This window comes from Eretmochelys imbricata, chromosome 4 (genome assembly GCF_965152235.1).
Source record: "Eretmochelys imbricata isolate rEreImb1 chromosome 4, rEreImb1.hap1, whole genome shotgun sequence".
In the NCBI taxonomy this organism is placed as follows: domain Eukaryota; kingdom Metazoa; phylum Chordata; order Testudines; family Cheloniidae; genus Eretmochelys; species Eretmochelys imbricata.
This window is the reverse complement of record NC_135575.1, coordinates 57,418,347-57,437,126: the sequence shown is the minus strand read 5'-3', so window position 1 is coordinate 57,437,126 and position 18,780 is coordinate 57,418,347. Positions and strand designations below refer to the sequence as shown.

Sequence of the window (18,780 nt, the reverse complement as noted above, 5' to 3'; positions counted from 1 at the left end):
GTTGGCAAGTGACCTTCAGAGCCTGGAGCAGCTGGTCTCCTGAGCCCTGATATCCACTTGGAGCAAAACTGACCACTCTGGCCCATCCCAGATCTGATTCTCAGTTGCGGGGGTGTGGATTAGTATTGGCTTTCAGCATAGACAAGATATTGCGTAAGTCACCCTGCCCCCAACTCTCCCTCCAGTGCTATGAATAATAAACACAGTGAGAAGCTGCCAGCAAATTGATGTGCTGCCAGTGCATGGCTCTTTCTCCCCACCCACCCTTTTCCCCCTGCACTTTGCTGGACCTGCGAAGCCTAGTGTGGGTGGAGGTGAAGCACATCTGGAACCAGCTGGTGCAAATGACACTAGTAAGTGAACAGACATTCTAAACCTAACCCACCCAGTGGGAAAGAGACTTAGGTCACAGGAGAATAGAATGCAGAGTATTATGATGATGAAAAAAAATCAGTGTTTGTTTAAGGATCAGGAAGATTGACCCAGCCCCTTCAGATTGCCAAATATTACACGAAGCATCATAAAACCAAATTCTAACCTCTTGTTGTCTTCCCATTAGGTCACATTAAGCTTTGGCAGTGAGGATGCTCTTTCTTGGTGGTTTTCTCATTTGTGGTTTGCATTTGGCCAAGCTTACTTTTTAAAATTTATTTTATTTTGTAAATGGTCAATGATAGAGTAGAACTCTAAAGTGTTCTGGCCAAAATTCACTGCAAAACCATGTTGTATTAGAAAGAGTTTTTTGAAGAATAGCTAAGAAAGTAGAACAAAGCATTTCAAGCTGTGACGTTCCCCCACTGGTGTTATCTGGACTGGTGATCTGCTAGGTCACTCCAATCCTTGACTCTGGGAGCCAGCCTTACCCTGCTCTGCTGTGAGAACCCCCACTCCTGGGCTGTTCACGCACAGCCTCTAGCATGTAAGCTGCTCTTTGGATTGTGCAACCGAATGACACAAGCCAATATCTCCGGTCCCAGACAACCTTAGGAACCTCCGTCTTGCAGTGTCTAGTTATGCCTGCTGGTTGCTGCAAGCTTATATGAGTTCGTCAATTTAACAAAGAAATTAATATGTACCAGGCTTGTTCTCCCAAGGGGAGTCTCTGACACTCTTCAATCCAAATGCACTACTTCATGTAAAATAAACAGATTTATTAACTATAAAGATAGATTTTAAGTGATTATAAGTCAAAGCATAAGAAGTCAGATTTGGTCAAATGAAATAAAAGCAAAATGCATTCTAAGCTGATCTTAACACTTTCAGTGTCCTTACAAACTTAGATGCTTCTCACCACAGGCTGGCTGGTTGCTCTTCAGCCAGGCTCTCCCCTTTGATCAGCGCTTCAGTCGCTTGGTGTGGTGTCTGTAGATGTAGGTGGAAGAGAGAGAAGAGCATGGCAATCGTCTCTCCCTTTTAGCACGTTCTTTCTTCCCTCTTGGCTTTGTCCCTCTCCCCTTCAAAGTCAGCTGAGCATTACCTCTTTGCAGTCCCCAACTGCCCAAAGGAAGCAGGGTGACTCATTCAAGAGTCCAAAAGATCCTTTTGTTGCTACCTAGGCCAGCGTCCTTTGTTCCTGTGAGGCTGGGCTGTGTTTGTCCCATACATGCCCTGATGAGGTGTGAACTGTTCCTCTGCTCTTGGAGAGTTTTTACCTGGGTTTATTTTAAGCCATGAAGACACATTTTCAGCCTCATAACTATATACATGAAATTATAACCTATAATATTATTATAACAACAATTACTATAACATCAATGCTCAGTGCATCACAAGCCTTTCAACGACACCTGACATGACAAACTTTGCATTAAATACCACACAATCATTTTATAAGGATAAACATGGCGGGTTAGGGTGTTCCCACAAGGTTCAGAATGTCATACAAGCCCATATTGAAATAAAGAAAGGAGATTTACTGATGGCGTTGAGCCCCTCACCTTCAATTGTTACCAATTTCTTACCCTCTGAGCGTCTACAAATCTGGTGTCTTGTGGATTTCATCACATAAGTAGCTGTCTCTCCAAACTGAGGAGCAACCAGGAAAGTGAATGAATATACTCTCTCTTCCTCTAAGATTTATTAACCTTATAACATGCTTGTTTATCCTTCCTTTGTAGACGCCTTGGTTTAGTCTGTTTGTACTTACAGTAATTCAGTTTGGCCATTACTATCAAAGCACCAAGATGTGATTCCAAATAGATATTTTCCTAACGTTAAGGAATATTCAGTGTAGGTGTGGTGGTATAATGGATTGTTTCCTATATATGAACTTTCTAAAGTATGAGAAAAAGTATGTAGGTACAAAGCTGGTTGGGAATTTTCCTTAATTTTTTTTTCCACAGAAAACATGGTTTCCCCAAAATCAATATTTTCCACAGATTTTACCAATATTTTTCAATTTTCCGATCTAAACAAAACATTTTGGCTAAGGTTGACCTGAATTAAAAGTTTGGCATGTCAAACCAAATTAAAATACTTTGTTGCAGGTTGGCTTGATGTTAATCTATGTCTACCCGAGGTTCCAAAATGCCTAATGCTTCCATTCTCTGCAGTGAGCTGGGCTCCCTTGCCTGACTACATATGCTGCACCACAGTCTCCCCTCTGGCAGAGCCACCGTGGTGCATCCTGGGACTGCAGTCTGTCCAGGGAGCCCAGCCCAGATGGGAGAATGGTGGCCCAAGAAATCCCAGCTGAATTTCCTATTAGGCAGCTGACAGGCTCAGTTTTATGTTGAACCTACACAAAACAAAACTTTTTGATTTGGGAATGTTGAAACATTTCATTCTGATCAAAAATATCAAAACAAAACCTTTCAACATTTCTGAATCAACATTTGGAAGTTTTAATTCAGAGAAGTTTACATTTTTGGGACAAAAAACAATTGGTATTTCCCTTGGGATGGAAATTTTTGATCAGCTCTACAAATAAGTAAGAACAGTGGACAGGCAGTGACCATATGATAATATTGTTCTCAAACAATATCACGTCTCAGATTTTGAGATGACAAGATTTTCGGGGAAAATATATTGAGTTTGTGTATGTTAAAATGAAAAAAATAAATAAATCTGAAACTCTAGGTTCCAGCATGGGTTACCTTTCCTTTAATTCTGTCTGTGAGTTTAGAGTTTGTATGGGCACCAGACTAAATACTCTATAATCCAAAGACCTTTTTTCAAACACATGCCAGAAGCAGCACGGGCAGCATACTGACTAATCAACGGGCTCTGACTTTGAACTGGAGAGACTACAGTTTGGGGATTCTGCACCTAGACAGTCCTTGGCCCCTCTGCTGACATTTCCAAGAAAGGTGGCAGCTGTGCCAGTGGCTTAGCTAAGATGGGCAACTGGGTTAGGAACTGGACTGAGACTATCATTCTACTGAGGTCACCAACCAGCTTTCAGGTGGTAGCGATCTTTGGTCATTATTGACCTGGGATAGATCTGTGCTAGTAACCAAAGATGAAAAGTTCTCTAGACCATTACCAATCCCCTGAGAAAGTCAGTCCCCCAATTAGTATCCTTGTCTCTAAGTTCAAGATGGTTTAAGTGCCCCCAGGGCTGCTTGTTGTAGCGACTGCTGACTTTATAGCATAGTACTGTTGTTGGGATGGGGACACAGCTGTGATGAGACATAAATCAGGATCCCTTTTACTGCTGTCTGGGGGGAAGTTAAAGATTAAAAATAAAAAGTTCAAGATTCCCGTTGCCTTTTCAAAAAGGAAGGGAATCTTCTGGTATACTGACTAATATTCCTTCTAGAAAACTGATTCAAACCTCTAAGGCTATGAGTGAGCTGTGGAAATTGGCTGACATATTTACATACACAATAACTGCACTACTCTTATTTTATTTTAAAGTACTTTGGGCTATAACTTGACTATAATGTAAGCTGTACCAAAGTTGTCTTTTATTAGTAAGTCCTGACTCATGCAGATAATAAACCTCCTCCCTGTAATAAATATGACAGACATAATAGTGTTGATAAGACACTGAACTTTATTTCCTGGCCCCAATCACCTGACTTGCATTAGGGTTATGAAGGTTAATATCCCTGTCATGTGCCAGTGGTTGACATCCACTGACTCTGGTGGCTACTGTTACGCTTAGAGAACATGAACTGTGGTATGTTCTTATGCTGTGCACCAAGACCTCTCCCCACAATTGTTTCTCTTTACTACTCTGAGTTTACAGCCTCTTCTAGAGTCCACCAGTACTGCTCCAAGGACTAGAAAGTGGAAATCACTCAGGAGCAGGGGAGGTGTTTCTTTTCCCCAGAGACATGCCTCTGTAGTGTCTCCACCCCCTGACACCTTCAGAAGAAGGCCTAAAGCTAAGGTGCTCAATTTGGGTGCACTAATATGTTGTTGTGATGACATACTGCCCTGACTTAAATGCTGAGGTGATATCACATTGCCTTGTCGATAGTGGGGAAGCGGTAGAAGTGGTATATCTTGACTTTAGTAAAGCTTTTGATACTGTCTCACATGATGTTCTCATAAACAAACTTGGGAAATGCAGCCTAGATGGAGCTACTATAAGGTGGGTGCAAAACTAGTTGGAAAACTGTTCCCAGAAAGTAATCATTAGTGGTTCACAGTCATGCTGGAAGGACGTAACGAGTGGGGTCCCACAGGGATCAGTTGTGGGTCTGGTTCTGTTCAGTATCTTCATCAGTGATTTAGATCAGTGGTTCTCAAACTTTTGTACTGGTGACCCCTTTCACATAGCAAGCCTCTGAGTGCAACCCCCCCTTATAAATTAAAAACACTTTAAAAATATTTAACACTATTATAAAAGCGGGCTATGGGATGGAGACTGACAGCTCGCGACCCCCCATGTAATAACCTCACGTAATAACCCTGCAGGCTCTTGACCCCCAATTTGAGAACCCCTGATTTAGATAATGCATAGAGAGTATACTTACAAAGTTTGTGGATGATACCAAGCTGGGAGGGTTTGCAAGTGCTTTGCAGGATAGGATTAAAATTCAAAATGATCTGGACTAACTGGAGAAATGGTCTGAAGTAAATAGGATGAAATTCAATAAGGACAAATGCAAAGTACTCCACTTTGGAAGGAACAATCAGGAGTTCTGCGGAAAGGGATCTGGGGGTCATAGTGGATCACAAGCTAAATATGAGTCAACAGTGTAATGCTGTTGCAAAAAAAGCAAACATCATTCTGGGATGTATTAGCAGGAGTGTTGTAAGCAAGACACAAGAAGAAATTATTCTGCTCTACTCCGCGCTGATTAGGCCTCAACTGGAGTATTGTGTCCAGTTCTGGGTGCCACGTTTCAGGAAGCTTGTGGACAAATTGGAGAAACTCCAGAGAAGAGCGACAAAAATGATTAAAAGTCTAGAAAACATGACCTATGAGGGAAGATTGAAAAAATTGGGTTTGTTTAGTCTGGAAAAAAGAAGACTGTGAGGGGACATAGTTGTTTTCAAGTACATAAAAGGTTGTTATAAGGAGGACGGAGAAAAATTGTTGTTCTTAACCTCTGAGGCTAGGAGAAGAAGCAATGGGCTTAAATTACAGCAAGGGTGGTTTAGGTTGGACATTAGGAAAAACTTCCTAGCTGTCAGCATGGTTAAACACTGGAATAAGTTGCCTAGGCAAGTTGTGGAATCTCCATCATTGGAGATTTTTAAGAGCAGATTGGACAAACACCTGTCAGGGATGGTTTGGATAATACTGAGTCCTGCCATGAGGCAGGGGACTGGACTAGATGACCTCTCAAGGTCCCTTCCAGTCCTATGATTCTATGAAACAGTAATGTCACTGGGTGAACTGTGATTATTTTGTAGCTCTGTGTGGTGCTTATTTGGGCATCACCCCTTGATGATGACTACAGCTCTTTTTCCTTCTCTCCCAATTCTTTCTCCGTGGCAGAACAGAATGCTATCTGTTAACGCATCTGGGCATATGTGGTTCACACGAGGGGTGCTCAGAGCACTGGATGTGTCCCTTGATATTATAGTCGCTCCCATATTAACATTCATCACCTCAATTGCACATAAAGTCCATGCTAGTAACATGATACCTCTCCTTACATGACTCCAGTTAATTATTTGCCATTTTCATACAAAACTTTTGGCTTCTATATGAGCTATAGACAGTATTCTTTGAATGCCTGAGCTACCATGTTTCCCTGCTAAGGTGACAGTAAGCACTGCCGGTCACATGGCTAGGATTCAGGGCGGGATAAGTGCCACAGTAAACTGAATTTGAACTCTGTTTTTTCCATCCCTCCCCAGGGATCCATAACTGTCTAAACATCATGCTTGGCCAGCAAAATTACTGTTGATGTGCAGCTGGTTATAGAAAACATTGGTATGTTATCATGAGCATTTCTGATTTTTTTATTCAAATGCTAAAGGTGATTTAAATCACTTACTCTAATCAACAATAAAAACAAGTTTGATTTAAATCAATTCTAATCTTTTAGTTTGTTCCCCTTTTGGTGGTAATTGAGCCAAAGCATTTCTGAACACTGAATTCAAACCAAAATTCTCTGATGTAGCAAAAGTGTAGATTGGGGTAGTCAAAATTTTTTTTTGTCATGGTCCAGATTTGTTGATCAAGGTATAGTCAAGGTCCAGACTCCAGAGAAAATAGGGTTTAAAAAAAAGATAATAAGTAAATAAAAAGATTTTGGGGTCCATTTAAAAGCATCTGGGTGTGTGTGTGTTGGATTTGCCCTGTGGTCTGCCTGTTGACTTCCCCGGTATATGTCTTGTTGGGGCTGCGACCTGGCTTAATAAGTTACAGTTCTTCAGAATTTTCATTCAGTGTTATAAAAATGGAGAACTCTTCTGATTTGCTGGACATTAACTTATTCATCAAATAATTTATTATTTTAAGCACTCAAAAGTGTGCTAGGCACTTCACAGAAAAGAGTACAGCTCTTCAGCTAGCTTTTGTCTAGCTTCATTGACTTCAGCGGAGATACACCAAATTACACTGGCTAAGGATCCTGGCCCAAGAACTTTGTCCCAAATTGCTTCCAGTGTAAATTCAACATGACACAATAAGTAAAGGAATAAAGGTGAGAGGGAGGTCATCTCAGCAAATCAGTTCAGTGAGGTAAATGGTCATTCTGATAATTGCATTAGTTTGTTTTAAAAAAAATATTCCCTCCCTGAGGAAATATTTGCGAGCTCTGTTAGAATTAAATAAAAAACATGGAAACTGGCATGTTTGTTTGTTTTCACTTGTTTGGGGGAAAGGGGCTATATTCAACAACAAACTAGACAGTACATTGTTATTTGTAAACTATGAAAAGACTGCCAGAAGCATCTTACCTCAGGAAAAGATGAAAGCTATGTAATAGAGGTGTATACTTATGCTTGTCAACTCCCTAAAAACTGAACACATTGTAAAGGCCTCCAAAATGTGGCACAAAGGGACAGAATGCACAGTTGTCAAATTTTGCTCTTTATGCATACATCTATTTAGGTACACTGCTGGGAAAGTACAAATTTTGCTACTCCCTTCCTTGAATAAATGTGCAATATCTGTAAATTTAGCATTATAAATTATTTTCATATCAACAAAAATAATAACTATGAAATCATATATGTACTTGCCACAAGTCTTTCACTGTTTAAGAACATAAGAACGGCCATACTAGGTAAGACCAAAGGTCCATCTAGCCCAGTATCCTGTGTTCCGACAGTGGCCAAAGCCAGGTGCTCTGGAGGGAATGAACAGAACAGGTAATGATCAAGTGATCCATCCTGGCAAACAGAGGCTAGGGACACCATCCGTGCCTAACCTGGCTAGTAGCTTCTCCCTGCATTGCTGTTTTCCCTGGTTTCTCCATGGGTTTTTACTTCCTTCTCTCCTCCAGGGAATGAGGAGCCCCCACATGCACTTCTGCCAATGAACGGTAAAAAGTTATACTCATCACTCTGAAACTGCCTGGCTGGTAAACATGGAGCATGAATATGGGAGTCAAGGGAAGGACTGGTGGAATACTTTCCGTTTTCTTGTCAAATACGAGGAACTCTGGTGATGTCTTTATGTGAAAACTGCACTTGGATGCTGGAGATAAGACTGATCAAATTTTACTGATGAAAATGAATGTGGGACCAGAGTCAATGTCACTACAGTCTTCCTAACTGGCAGAACATGAGGGGCACAAAATGTGATCTGCCTCTATTTGCTATAGATGATAAAAAGTTTGGACAAAGGTAAAGAACTACAGGAAAAGCTACTTTCTTTTAATACTGTGTGTTGCCTTCTGCTTCACCGTAGACCTTCTATCGAGAACTTCTCCCAGGTGTTTTCTGCCTGGTTACTTGCGACAAATGTCAAGAAAGAGTATATCTCCTCCTTCTTGACTTTCTCAGAGTACAGAGCTGTTTGGATCTAGAGATTTAGTTTGGTCCATTACAGAGCTAAGGGCTTAACCACAAAATTGAAATCAAATTAATTTGTGTGTGTGTGTGTGTTCAGGATCTGGCCTGTAACTGTGAAGTTCTCTTAACCATTCTCATGCAGCACTTCCTTTCTTATAAACAATCAGCTGACTGGAAAGATGGTGGCTTCATGTTACTTTGATCATTTTAAATTATTTTTCAAATTAAGAAATTATTGGTGTTCTACACATGTTTGCAACTATATGAAGTGATTCTAACATTTTAAGAATAAATTGCAGTTTCCCTTTAAGGTCCCAGTGGATCACCCGATCCCACTGGAATGCTGCATAAGCACTTATAAATCTGGCCCTGCATGGATCTCTACAAGGTGTTAAGGTGAGTCCTGAGTTATTCTTGGAAATGGATACAATTTGGAGGACTCTAAAATGTGCTCACAGAAGGTGAAAAAACCCAGAAAGTATGTGTTCTAAAGAAATACACACAGCTGGAAAAAAGAACTGCCAATTAATGTTAATTTACAACAGGTTTCAAGAGCTTGACTTAGATCATAAGATGAATGCGGGGGGTGGGGAGAGGGGTACACAGAAGGGAATCGTGTAGAAGTTCAGGAAAGGATACAATGTGCTGGGGAAAAAATGTATAACCAACAACATCTGGAAACTGACTGAAAAGAGGAAACAAATGAAAGTGCAACTCATAACAGAAAACAGAATCCACATTGCAAGCAATTAGGAAAGATCAAAAATATCCCAAGAATGATCTTGTGGTCAAGTGACATGCTACAAGAGACAAATGTGGTATCTTCTAACTTGGAAAGCGGCATCTATATTTCTGCATCCAAACCTGTGCAATATTTAGCCTACCCAGATGTACTAGCTGGAAAGAAAAGGTGCTAGGATTAATGGAGGTGGGTTTTCAAAGATAGGTATAAATGAACAAACTCCTTTGCCCCCTTCATGACTCTGTCCATGATTGTCTTAAGACCATTGTAGTTCTTTTACAACCTGAGTATGTAGCTGTCATTTCAGAATAACCTACCTCACTTATGTGCTACTAGAGGAGCATCTTTGGTTGTCTGTACATAATATATCATTGGATAAATACTGCATCAGCATGACTGCTCATAAATCATGCTATCATCACTCTTTCTGATCATATGGAGCCAATAAGAGCTTTCCCTATCCATTTCAAAAGAATGCAGAATAAACCATTCAAAGCAACCCTAGCACACATGGGTTTAAATGTTGCAACTGGGTTTTGCTCAGTTCCAGTAATATTACTTAATAATGAACTATTCTGCGTCTCAGGCGATACGCATATGTGCATCACTCAGAACACATGCTGGCAATACGTACACATGCTACTGGATGCCTGGTTACCTGAGGACATAAGTGTATGGGGAAACCATTAAAAATGTTATGAGTAATTTGGCAATTTTCCTTATAATGGACAATTCTTCATGTTACACCTGAGTTTACCTCCATACTCTCAAAAACCTGTGCATTATACCATTTCTCATGAGATAAGAAACTCACAAATGCTTGGAACCAAAAATAAACATGATGGAAAAACCTCCTGGTAAAGAAATCAGTCCCATATATTATCTCTATTTAAATACTGAAAAATAACTTAAAATGATAGATGAAAGAGGAAGCCACTGTCTTACTAGTCACCTGATTGTTTATAAAAAAGGAACTGATGCTACATGAGAACAGTCATTGAGTCCCACAGTTGCTGAAGCTGTACTGGGCCCTGTGACCCTTACTGTGGTATCTTTGACTACAATTACATCTTATCAAGGAGAGAGCTGTTCGCCCCACCAATCCGCTGTGGAGAATGTGGCGCCCAGTCCAACTATATGCTTTTGAAGACAATGTTATCCTCACCTCCACCCCGAGTTTACTTTTTAAAGATAAATGGTAAAAAGAGGCAGCTAATTTTTTATCCCTTCAATGTGTTCTATCCTTTTGCAGAAACACATTTTGTGTCGGGTTTTTTTTTTGTTAAATGTAAAATATTAAAATGATCCCATACCTTCATCTGCTTGTGTCTTTTAGATTATAAACCCTTCAGAACAGGGATTGTCTCTTCTCTATGTTTGTACAGCCCCCAGCACACCATGCCCGAGTACCCAAACACAGCAATTGGGACTACCATAATACGTGTTTAAAAAAATGACCATACGGCACTACTATTCCTCAGCAAATACTCAATATTAGTTACCACAGCCTAAGTCTCACGGGAGTGGAAGCAGTGTGTACAGCAGAACTTTGCAGCAGCCAATCCAGACATGGGTTGAAAAGCTGGTTCTGTGCAGATGGCACCTCTGTGCTAACCCCCCTTCCTAACCCCAAATGTCTGAGTGTACATGTACATACTGTACATGCCTCATGGCAGGGCACAATTTCAGCTGTAGTGTGTTAGCCAAACACTGGTCCATGGAACACTTAAGGATAGTCTGTGGGAGAGCTCACTGGTTCTTCCTCCTTGTTCTTAGTGGCTACATTTAATTACACAAAAGCTAAAAAAACCCATTGTTTTCCTCATAGTTGCCACAGGGATCTTATATGGTGGACAGTGAGCTAATCTACAGTATTAGTTTGAGAATCCCTGTGTACAGATGCACTTTATAACTTTTTAGCCTTTTATATTTGACTTTCCCAGGCACATAATGTCACTCCCTATTTGCTTATTAAAAAAAAAAATGTAACAAAGAGCAGCAAATAAATATTCAAAATCCAGTAGTCCCAGTTACTTGGTTTATAATGTAACAATGTGATGTGAACAGACTTTGCAGGACATCAAGAAACCATCTTTTTGCAGGACATCAAGAAACCAGATCGTGATGATTGGGAGAATGGGTTGACAGCAATGGAGTGTGCCTTGCACCTGGAAAAGAATGTGAACCAGTCACTCCTTGATCTGCACAAGCTGGCAACTGACAAGAATGACTCTCATTTGTGTGACTTCATTGAAACTCACTGAAACTCATTGAAATTGTCTTGTGGGGTTGCTGTCTTAAAAAGATGTCACATGCCTGCCTCAGACTTTTCTTATACTGTAGACAAAATGGTTGAAAATACCTCAGCTCAGCAGTTTGTATAGGAAAAACAGGCGTTAATATAGTCAGACAAATTGTCAATTTGGGCCCAAGCCATCATGTTCTGAGCACCTTCGATTTCTACTCATCAGTGGGAGTAGAGGGCACTCAAGACTTTGGAGGATTGGTCCTTAATGGGTAAATGTACACTTCAGGCCTGGTTCTAGGAGAAATGTATCAATGAAACCTGCACCAATTTTGCTAGACACTGTACATGGCTCCTGTTTAGTTTTATGTCTTGCGTATTATTATGAAATTCACTCCTCATGACTGATCTTCAGTGCAATGTGTTCTTTGTTTAATTCTTCCTGGCATATAATAAAACTAATAAAAATGACATTTCTAGTCCAGAAATCATAACGTTTGAAAGAATCACAACATTTTGTTGCTAATTTTAAAAAAGAATTTAAAAAATACTTGCTGGCTAAATGTCATGCTGTGTGTCTTTGCAATCTACATTTTTAGGAGCAATTAGTTACAATTGCTTAACAGAAATGTGGGGTCTTTCTCTCATTCTGTCTTAATACACTTTTAAAAAATACTCTGAAATGTAATTTTCTGACTAAAATACTTTTTTTTTTGGTATTTTCCCAAATCATATTTGGAAATTCCTTTACCTCTGTTATAAGTGATTGAGCTGGGAGTTATTCCTCATCTTATTGCTTCTCTTCATCCTTCAAACCCATTCAAACAGCTGTTCCTAAAGCTTTCGTGTTGTTTGGGGGGCTTCCCTGTTGTTCAGGAGTTGATGGGTCGTCTGTTGTCTGATTGAATATCTCTTTCCTAGGCTAAGGAAGAATTTTCAAGAATATCCATATCTGAACAAGAGCTCATGCAGATTCCACCCGTAGTTTAGTTGGCAGAGAAACTAAATGGCTGCAGCTCATTTTCCCCATTCATATGTTTCCTGTGCTACACAGGTTTTGAGTCAGTCTAGAGTACACAGGTTATTTTTCATAAATAACAAGATTTTGCCAGGACAGTCTCAATTATTTTCTATTTTTAAGCAGACCTCTTAGCTCCTGGGGCAAGTAAGACAGATAACTTGAACCATCCAGAAACAAGGGGGAGTACACTGCAAGGCTGTCTGTCAGATAGAAGCCCACATTTTGGTCGACTTGGTTGCAAGCCTACTAAGTGGCACAATCTGTAATGCTACATGAAACACTGGCAGATTATATGCTGAGCATTTATTCATGAGGTCCACTAGGTGGCATATTTTTAAAGAAATGTTGAAAATATATCCAAGATGATAAACATTGTGGAAAAGTTTTCAAAACAAGTCAACATACTACACATCAAATATTTTAACAGGCATGTATTTTGCTGTCTGAGTTAGTCCTGCTGTTTCTTCCTTGCAATGGAGGTTACTTCTTCAAGCAAACACTGTTTTAGGAATGCGTTGGTGTGTTTTAGGTTGTAGCATAATATCTAAACAGCACCAACTATTTTAATCAATCCTTTGAACTGAAACACCTGTCATTCCCAATCTTCTGCAGCATCACAGAACTTTAAACACTGCAGTTTTCCTTTTCTAACAATTGAAATTGCTTAAGTGGTGTTTGAAGCAAAATGTGTGTAATTCAGGATGAAATGACACATCACCATACCTGGTTTTTATAATATATTATGCTTGCTTTAATTTCCACAGAATCAAAAATTATTCCTTTTCATATATCTACAGCATTGATAATTATTTGAAACAATTGTCCATGTGGTGTGGGGGGGAAAAACATTTCACTCCTTTGACTAGTAGCAAATACAGCCGTTGTAAAGAAAGGTATATTGATTTTAATTACTTCCTTGAATTAGAAGCTTGAGGAGTACTGATTGCAATGTTAAATTGTGTAGAGCTTTTCAGCAGTAAGTATTGCCCTTCTGCCTCATATCTCACCACTAAAGTAGCAAATTGGTTTCTTAAATGTTTGATTTGACTGTTTATATTAAAAAGACAAAGATCCATGATATAAGAATGTAATCAAATGATTACAATGAAAAAACGCCAAGCATCTTTTTGTGTAGTCGTGCCTATCTTTAAACATTGATCAGATAACTCAGGATTAAGTTACATTAAATAAATTAGTTATGGGTGGTCTTAACAAAAATTAATATGTAAGATAAAATCAAAGTGTAAAGGCAAATCGAATGAAATTAATTAACCTCCCACGCTGTTTAGAGAAGGATCCAATTTCAGCAGAAGCTAATGTTTTGAAAACATGACAGTTTTTGGCTTTCTTAGCAGGCAAATAGTTTGTGGGCATAAGGTATGACAAACCTGCACACATGTTTAGAAAAACCTTCTGGTTTACCTGAGGTTTCATGTAAAGCTTGACATGAAGGGTAGCGAGGTGTACAAGAATGAATGAGTAAATAACTCAATTTTTTTTTATCTAAAACCATGCAGCTGTGATCTGAGAAACCTGCAAAAGGTGGTGGGGCAGGTTTCTGCTGGTTGGTTAACTGATTCTTTCTAAAATCACACAGGCCCCCTAAAAGTCTGTCTGAGTGGTGGAATGAGAGCGTGTGGGTGCCTGAGAAGATGTAATTGAGTCTGGACTAGAGGTTTGAGCATGACAATGTGAGGTAGGATTCTTGAGTTCTGTTCTCAGCTCCATTGTAGACTTGCTGTGTGACACCTAGCAAGTTATTTAGGTCAGTATTTTCAAACATAGGTGCCTTAGTTACATATTTACGCATACTTAGTTGCATTTACATATTCAGTCACATAATTCATATTTAGTGATTTATTTAAGTGGGCTATTTTGGGACCCACTGGTACTCAGCACCTCTGAAAATCTGGTCAAAATTTGGCCTCTCCCCACCCCCCACTTTGTTTCCCCTCTGAATAATAGTGATAATATTTACTTCATCATTTGTATTAAGAGGATTAATTAATATTTCTAAAATGCTTTGAATTATTCAGCTAGAAGGAGCTCAATAAGTACAAATTATTATTATGAATTGGCATAATATTGATTTTTATGGGATGAAAACTAGCCCTTAACCATAGTCCTCTTCTGTAGACAGAGTGGTGGGTAAGAAAAGGAGTGAGAGATACTAATGATTTAAATTCAGTCTCAGGATGGACAGTATGTCTGTTTGGAATATTATCTACCTTTGACATAGTATTAGATGCTTAGAGGTTTTATGTAGACAGGCTGTACTGTATTTTAAGTGACATCTCATCTGAAGGAAGCCGCACTGGCTTTCTATTGATTTATCCGCATAATGAACCTGCACTTACAATTTGACTGTTATAGATACTGTATGAACAGTCCCCAGGGGGTCACTTCAAGTTACATACCACTCTATTTTAATAAATGTGCATATTTTCTTCAAGAAGTGGAGTGCACACATTGTAACTTACTCTTTGGGATGAGTTTCATCCCTAAATGCATTTCTCCTGACGGACTAACCACCATCTGCCCAGCATTAAAGAAAACTAAATAGACATGAATGCAGTTCTGTGGATGTCAGAATACCTGTTTTGTGTAACAGATATGATTACTCAGGGATCACGAGTTTAATAAACAGCATGCAAAGAAGAGTCAAGCCTTTTCAGCTCATCACAAATATTTGGAAACGAGCTGTTGGTGAGGTACATACTCACCAGGAGCAGGAGGTTTTTACTAGCACACAAAGTTACAGTGCAAGCTCATACTGCAGAAGGACATGCCTAACACTTTAACTGGGGGAGATCCACTTCATTACAACCTGGCTGAAACAAAGCAAATAGCAGAAACTTTGCAGAATGAATCGGAACAAAAATATGCAATTGAATCACAATTTTTTCTGTCTAATGCATTTTCATTGTGCTTGTTGCCATGACCTCTAGGTCCCATTTCTAAAACTTGTGAGCAATGTTCGTCTGAAAGAGTCAGATTTGCCATTTGGTCACAGATTTCACCATTTTCTAAATGGCTTTATTCTTGCTTGCTCATTTCTTATAGCAAAACAAGGCTTGGCCAATCCTATCACTGCAGAAAGGATTGTGTAAACAGAAGAGTCTTATGTTGTGCCTTATGATGGGGTTTATAAATCCCATGTTGAAACAGGGGAAAGGCTGGAGCACTACTGGGGCCACCCCTCGGCACTGCCAAGCGTGTTCCTGGGGAAAGGGCCAGTATAAAGAAAGCTCCAGTAGCCCAGATTGGGGGAGAGGGTGAGGAGGCAGGAGAGAACCCATTTCCTGGAGGAACACTCCACTGCAATAGTAGAAAAAGAAGCTTTTACTGAGGAGGTCTGACCGTGAGACTTCCCTCCTCCACTTTAGACATTACCCAAGATGTAGGGAAAACTGTGTGCAGGGGCACCAGAGAGTTGCTTGCATCAACCCCAAGACTCTGGGATTTGAAGCCAAGGACTATAACCCAATGATACCCATCCCCCAATTTATTTTTTTTTGTACTCTGAGCTATAGTTGTCCACTCTAATATTACTTAAACTTCAGTTTAATCATACAGACACATTGAACATCACTTGGTGTCACAGTGAGTCTATAGAATGTAGAAATCAATAATAAATCCTTAGTTGCAGAAACTATTAAATACTCAACAAAAATATAGAGATAAATTACAGTACAAAAATATACATTAAATTAGTGAACCTTTGACCCCAAATTTTTGGTGTTGATTTGAAAAAACTTTTGCAATATTCTAACTTTAGTTTCTGTGTCTAAATAAATAGAAATCAATATTTTTGTAAATATTGAGAAGAATCTTGTAACAAATTATTCCATATCTCTAAATAAAATAATTACAACACAATTTGACAATAGAAATTCAAAGTAAATGAAAATGCCATACTGTTCTTTCCAGTGAATTGGAACATGTATGGATGAAGGAAATGAACTTCAAGGGTCTGGAGTCATCCTGCTAGAAATCAGATTTAATATTAAAAGCCTATCAACAGCAATATTAGTTAAAAATATAATCCAGAATGGGTAGGTCAGCTGTGGTCAGTTGACAGTTTAGGATATGGAAACAACAGGGGCCTGGCCATAGTTAAAGATGCAGAACAGTTTCTCAATAACTCCCTGTTTTCAAAACCTCCCTGCTTTCTGAAATTTTCCATAGTTGGTGTCTCCCTGAAAAGGAATGTAGGTTTGTGTTTTTGGCTCTAAGGATTTGGTCTGTCCAGTTATGGTGATAGGGGTTATTCAAGTCTGGAGTTGGATCCAAACTTCTCCAGAGTTTGGTGTACAGGAATAGTGGTTTTGGGTCCACCCGTATTTGAAAGTTGAGTTTAATGGCAAAATATTTACCCCTGCTTTGGTCCATTAAAATAACTGAACAGTAATACATAGAATACATAGTAATACATAGATAAAGGTGGATCCATTTCAGTGATCTCATGAAGACAGATGCTGGTTAGCCAGCTAGCTGGCTTACAGTTGTACCCAGCAACAATGTTAACTTTGGCTAATGATTTGGCTGCAGACATGATATGCCAAACTATGGTCAATAGCATTTAAATCAGAGGAACACATTTGTTATACAATCACTGTCTTCTCAAATATGTAACTAGCTAGAAATATTACTGTGTTTGCCAAATTCCTGTTCTACAACAGCAAGTAGTGTAGGAAAAGGTTGTAATGGCCCCGCATAGTGCAAGCATTGTGAGACTACTGTACACCACTATTACAGTTCTAGCAAAAACAAGAGCTACTTACTTCATGCCAAGTCATCTTGAACGTAGTCCCAAGGCAGGAATATGTCCAATCTGTACATGGAAAAAATGTAGTGTTAGTTTAGGAAGTTGCAACAGAACCTAGACTAGTGCTGGGTGAATACTTTGTAGTGAATAATTTATTTGATGATTTTCACCTCTCTTTGCAAATAGTCTGTGAACCTCTTAAGATAGTCTAATGCAATTGTTGGAAATTATTCATTAAATACATACATACATTAATGACTTTGTCTGAAGATACTTAGCAAACAGTTAATTGCAATGTTCATTAGACAGTCACCATTCAAACTTATTTTTTGACTGGATACAAAGATCACATGGCATCTTTCTATTCTCCAATTGGACAGACTTAATTCAAAGACTCTGGTTTCCAGTGTAAATACTCATGTTATCAAATTCAAAATTCACTTTCCATGAATATTCTTCAATATTTTCTTATAAATTTCCTCTGTGAATCATTCCAGTCAGTAAACTCACCTTTGCTAGAATATTTGCAGAAAGTGAATGAGGGTCAGAAACACAGGTGTAGTGGATTCAATTAGAAATTTAAAGTTTTGTGTAAATTATTTTATAGCCCAGTGCTAATGTATTATTTATACAATTATTTTACAGCACTCAAATGTAAACAAAATGCATACCAGTACGAATGAGGAGACATGGTCTATGTACCAAAGAGTTTACAGTCTAATTTCCAACAGGACACAATGAAAAGGATGACGAAATGATAGGGAGAAGTAGTGGGCAGTAGAATACAGATTTCAGCAACTGCATGGATACAGCAAAGTCTAGGGCACAGCAGGGTAGAGCAAAATATAATTTTTTGCTTGTAAATACAATGATGAAGGTCCTTGACCCATTACTTGTAGTCATTGTGATTGAGACTTGCAAATCCATCTAAGGGGTATCAATGCTCAATTTCCATTAACTTTAATGGGGAATTAATTTTGCTTTAATTTAATTGGGAATTGAACATTCATATCGCCTTTTGTCCTCTGGCAGAAATAGAAGGGATGAGGCCTTGTGGAGAAGCTCAGGAAGGATGTTCCATGGATGGGGGTGTGTCTAGAACATGTACAGACAGTCATGAGAGAAGCAAATACATGAGTTTGAAAAATAATTCTAAAAATTCTAAATATTTTTCAAATTTGAGGATCCCAGTTTGCTTCACAAAGATGTTCTCTAGTCCAGCAGTTACTAAATTGTTGATGCTTTAACTAAAAATGGGGACTACATTTTATTTTGGAGTACAAAATAATGCCAGGTGGGCTTTGAAATATTTCCTTGTTTGATTTCCATTAATTTTGCATTTTTCACCATGCTCATACAATTTTTATTTAAAAAAAACCCCGTCGTGATCAAATCGTAGCCTAATATTGATCAGCATATATGGAACATGTGAATTTCAGCTCTTGTGTTTTGTGCTCAGTGCCTGTGATCGTCTTCTCTGCTTGTTTAAAATTCGCTTTTTAGCTTTTTTTATGCACAAAAAAATCTCACCCCAGCTCTTCAAGCTGTTTCCTTGGAAAGTCAGGGCTCAGTATTCTAACCTGGAAGTGAAAAGAGAGCATATGTTGAAAGATTTGAGAAAAATTGGCATAGAAAAG

The 18,780-nt window shown here is 39.0% G+C and overlaps 1 protein-coding gene across 5 annotated transcripts in view; it reads left to right on the top strand.

The window, feature by feature from the left end:
* ANAPC10 (anaphase promoting complex subunit 10) overlaps window positions 1–18,780 on the top strand; it is a 242,554-nt gene that overhangs the window by 130,452 nt on the left and 93,322 nt on the right. The window contains exons 5-6 of one of the 5 annotated variants that reach the window (XR_013345933.1): window positions 7,857–8,199; window positions 11,212–11,331. The exons of 2 other annotated variants lie outside the window; for them this stretch is intronic. Coding sequence is in view for 2 of the 3 variants with exons in the window: in XM_077815322.1 (XP_077671448.1) it covers window positions 11,212–11,373 (162 nt within the window). In the remaining variant the exon portion in view is untranslated. Of the gene's footprint in view, window positions 1–7,856; window positions 8,951–11,211; window positions 11,785–18,780 lie in introns of those variants that run through there. 2 more of the 5 variants (XM_077815322.1, XM_077815326.1) reach the window with 2 other exon arrangements.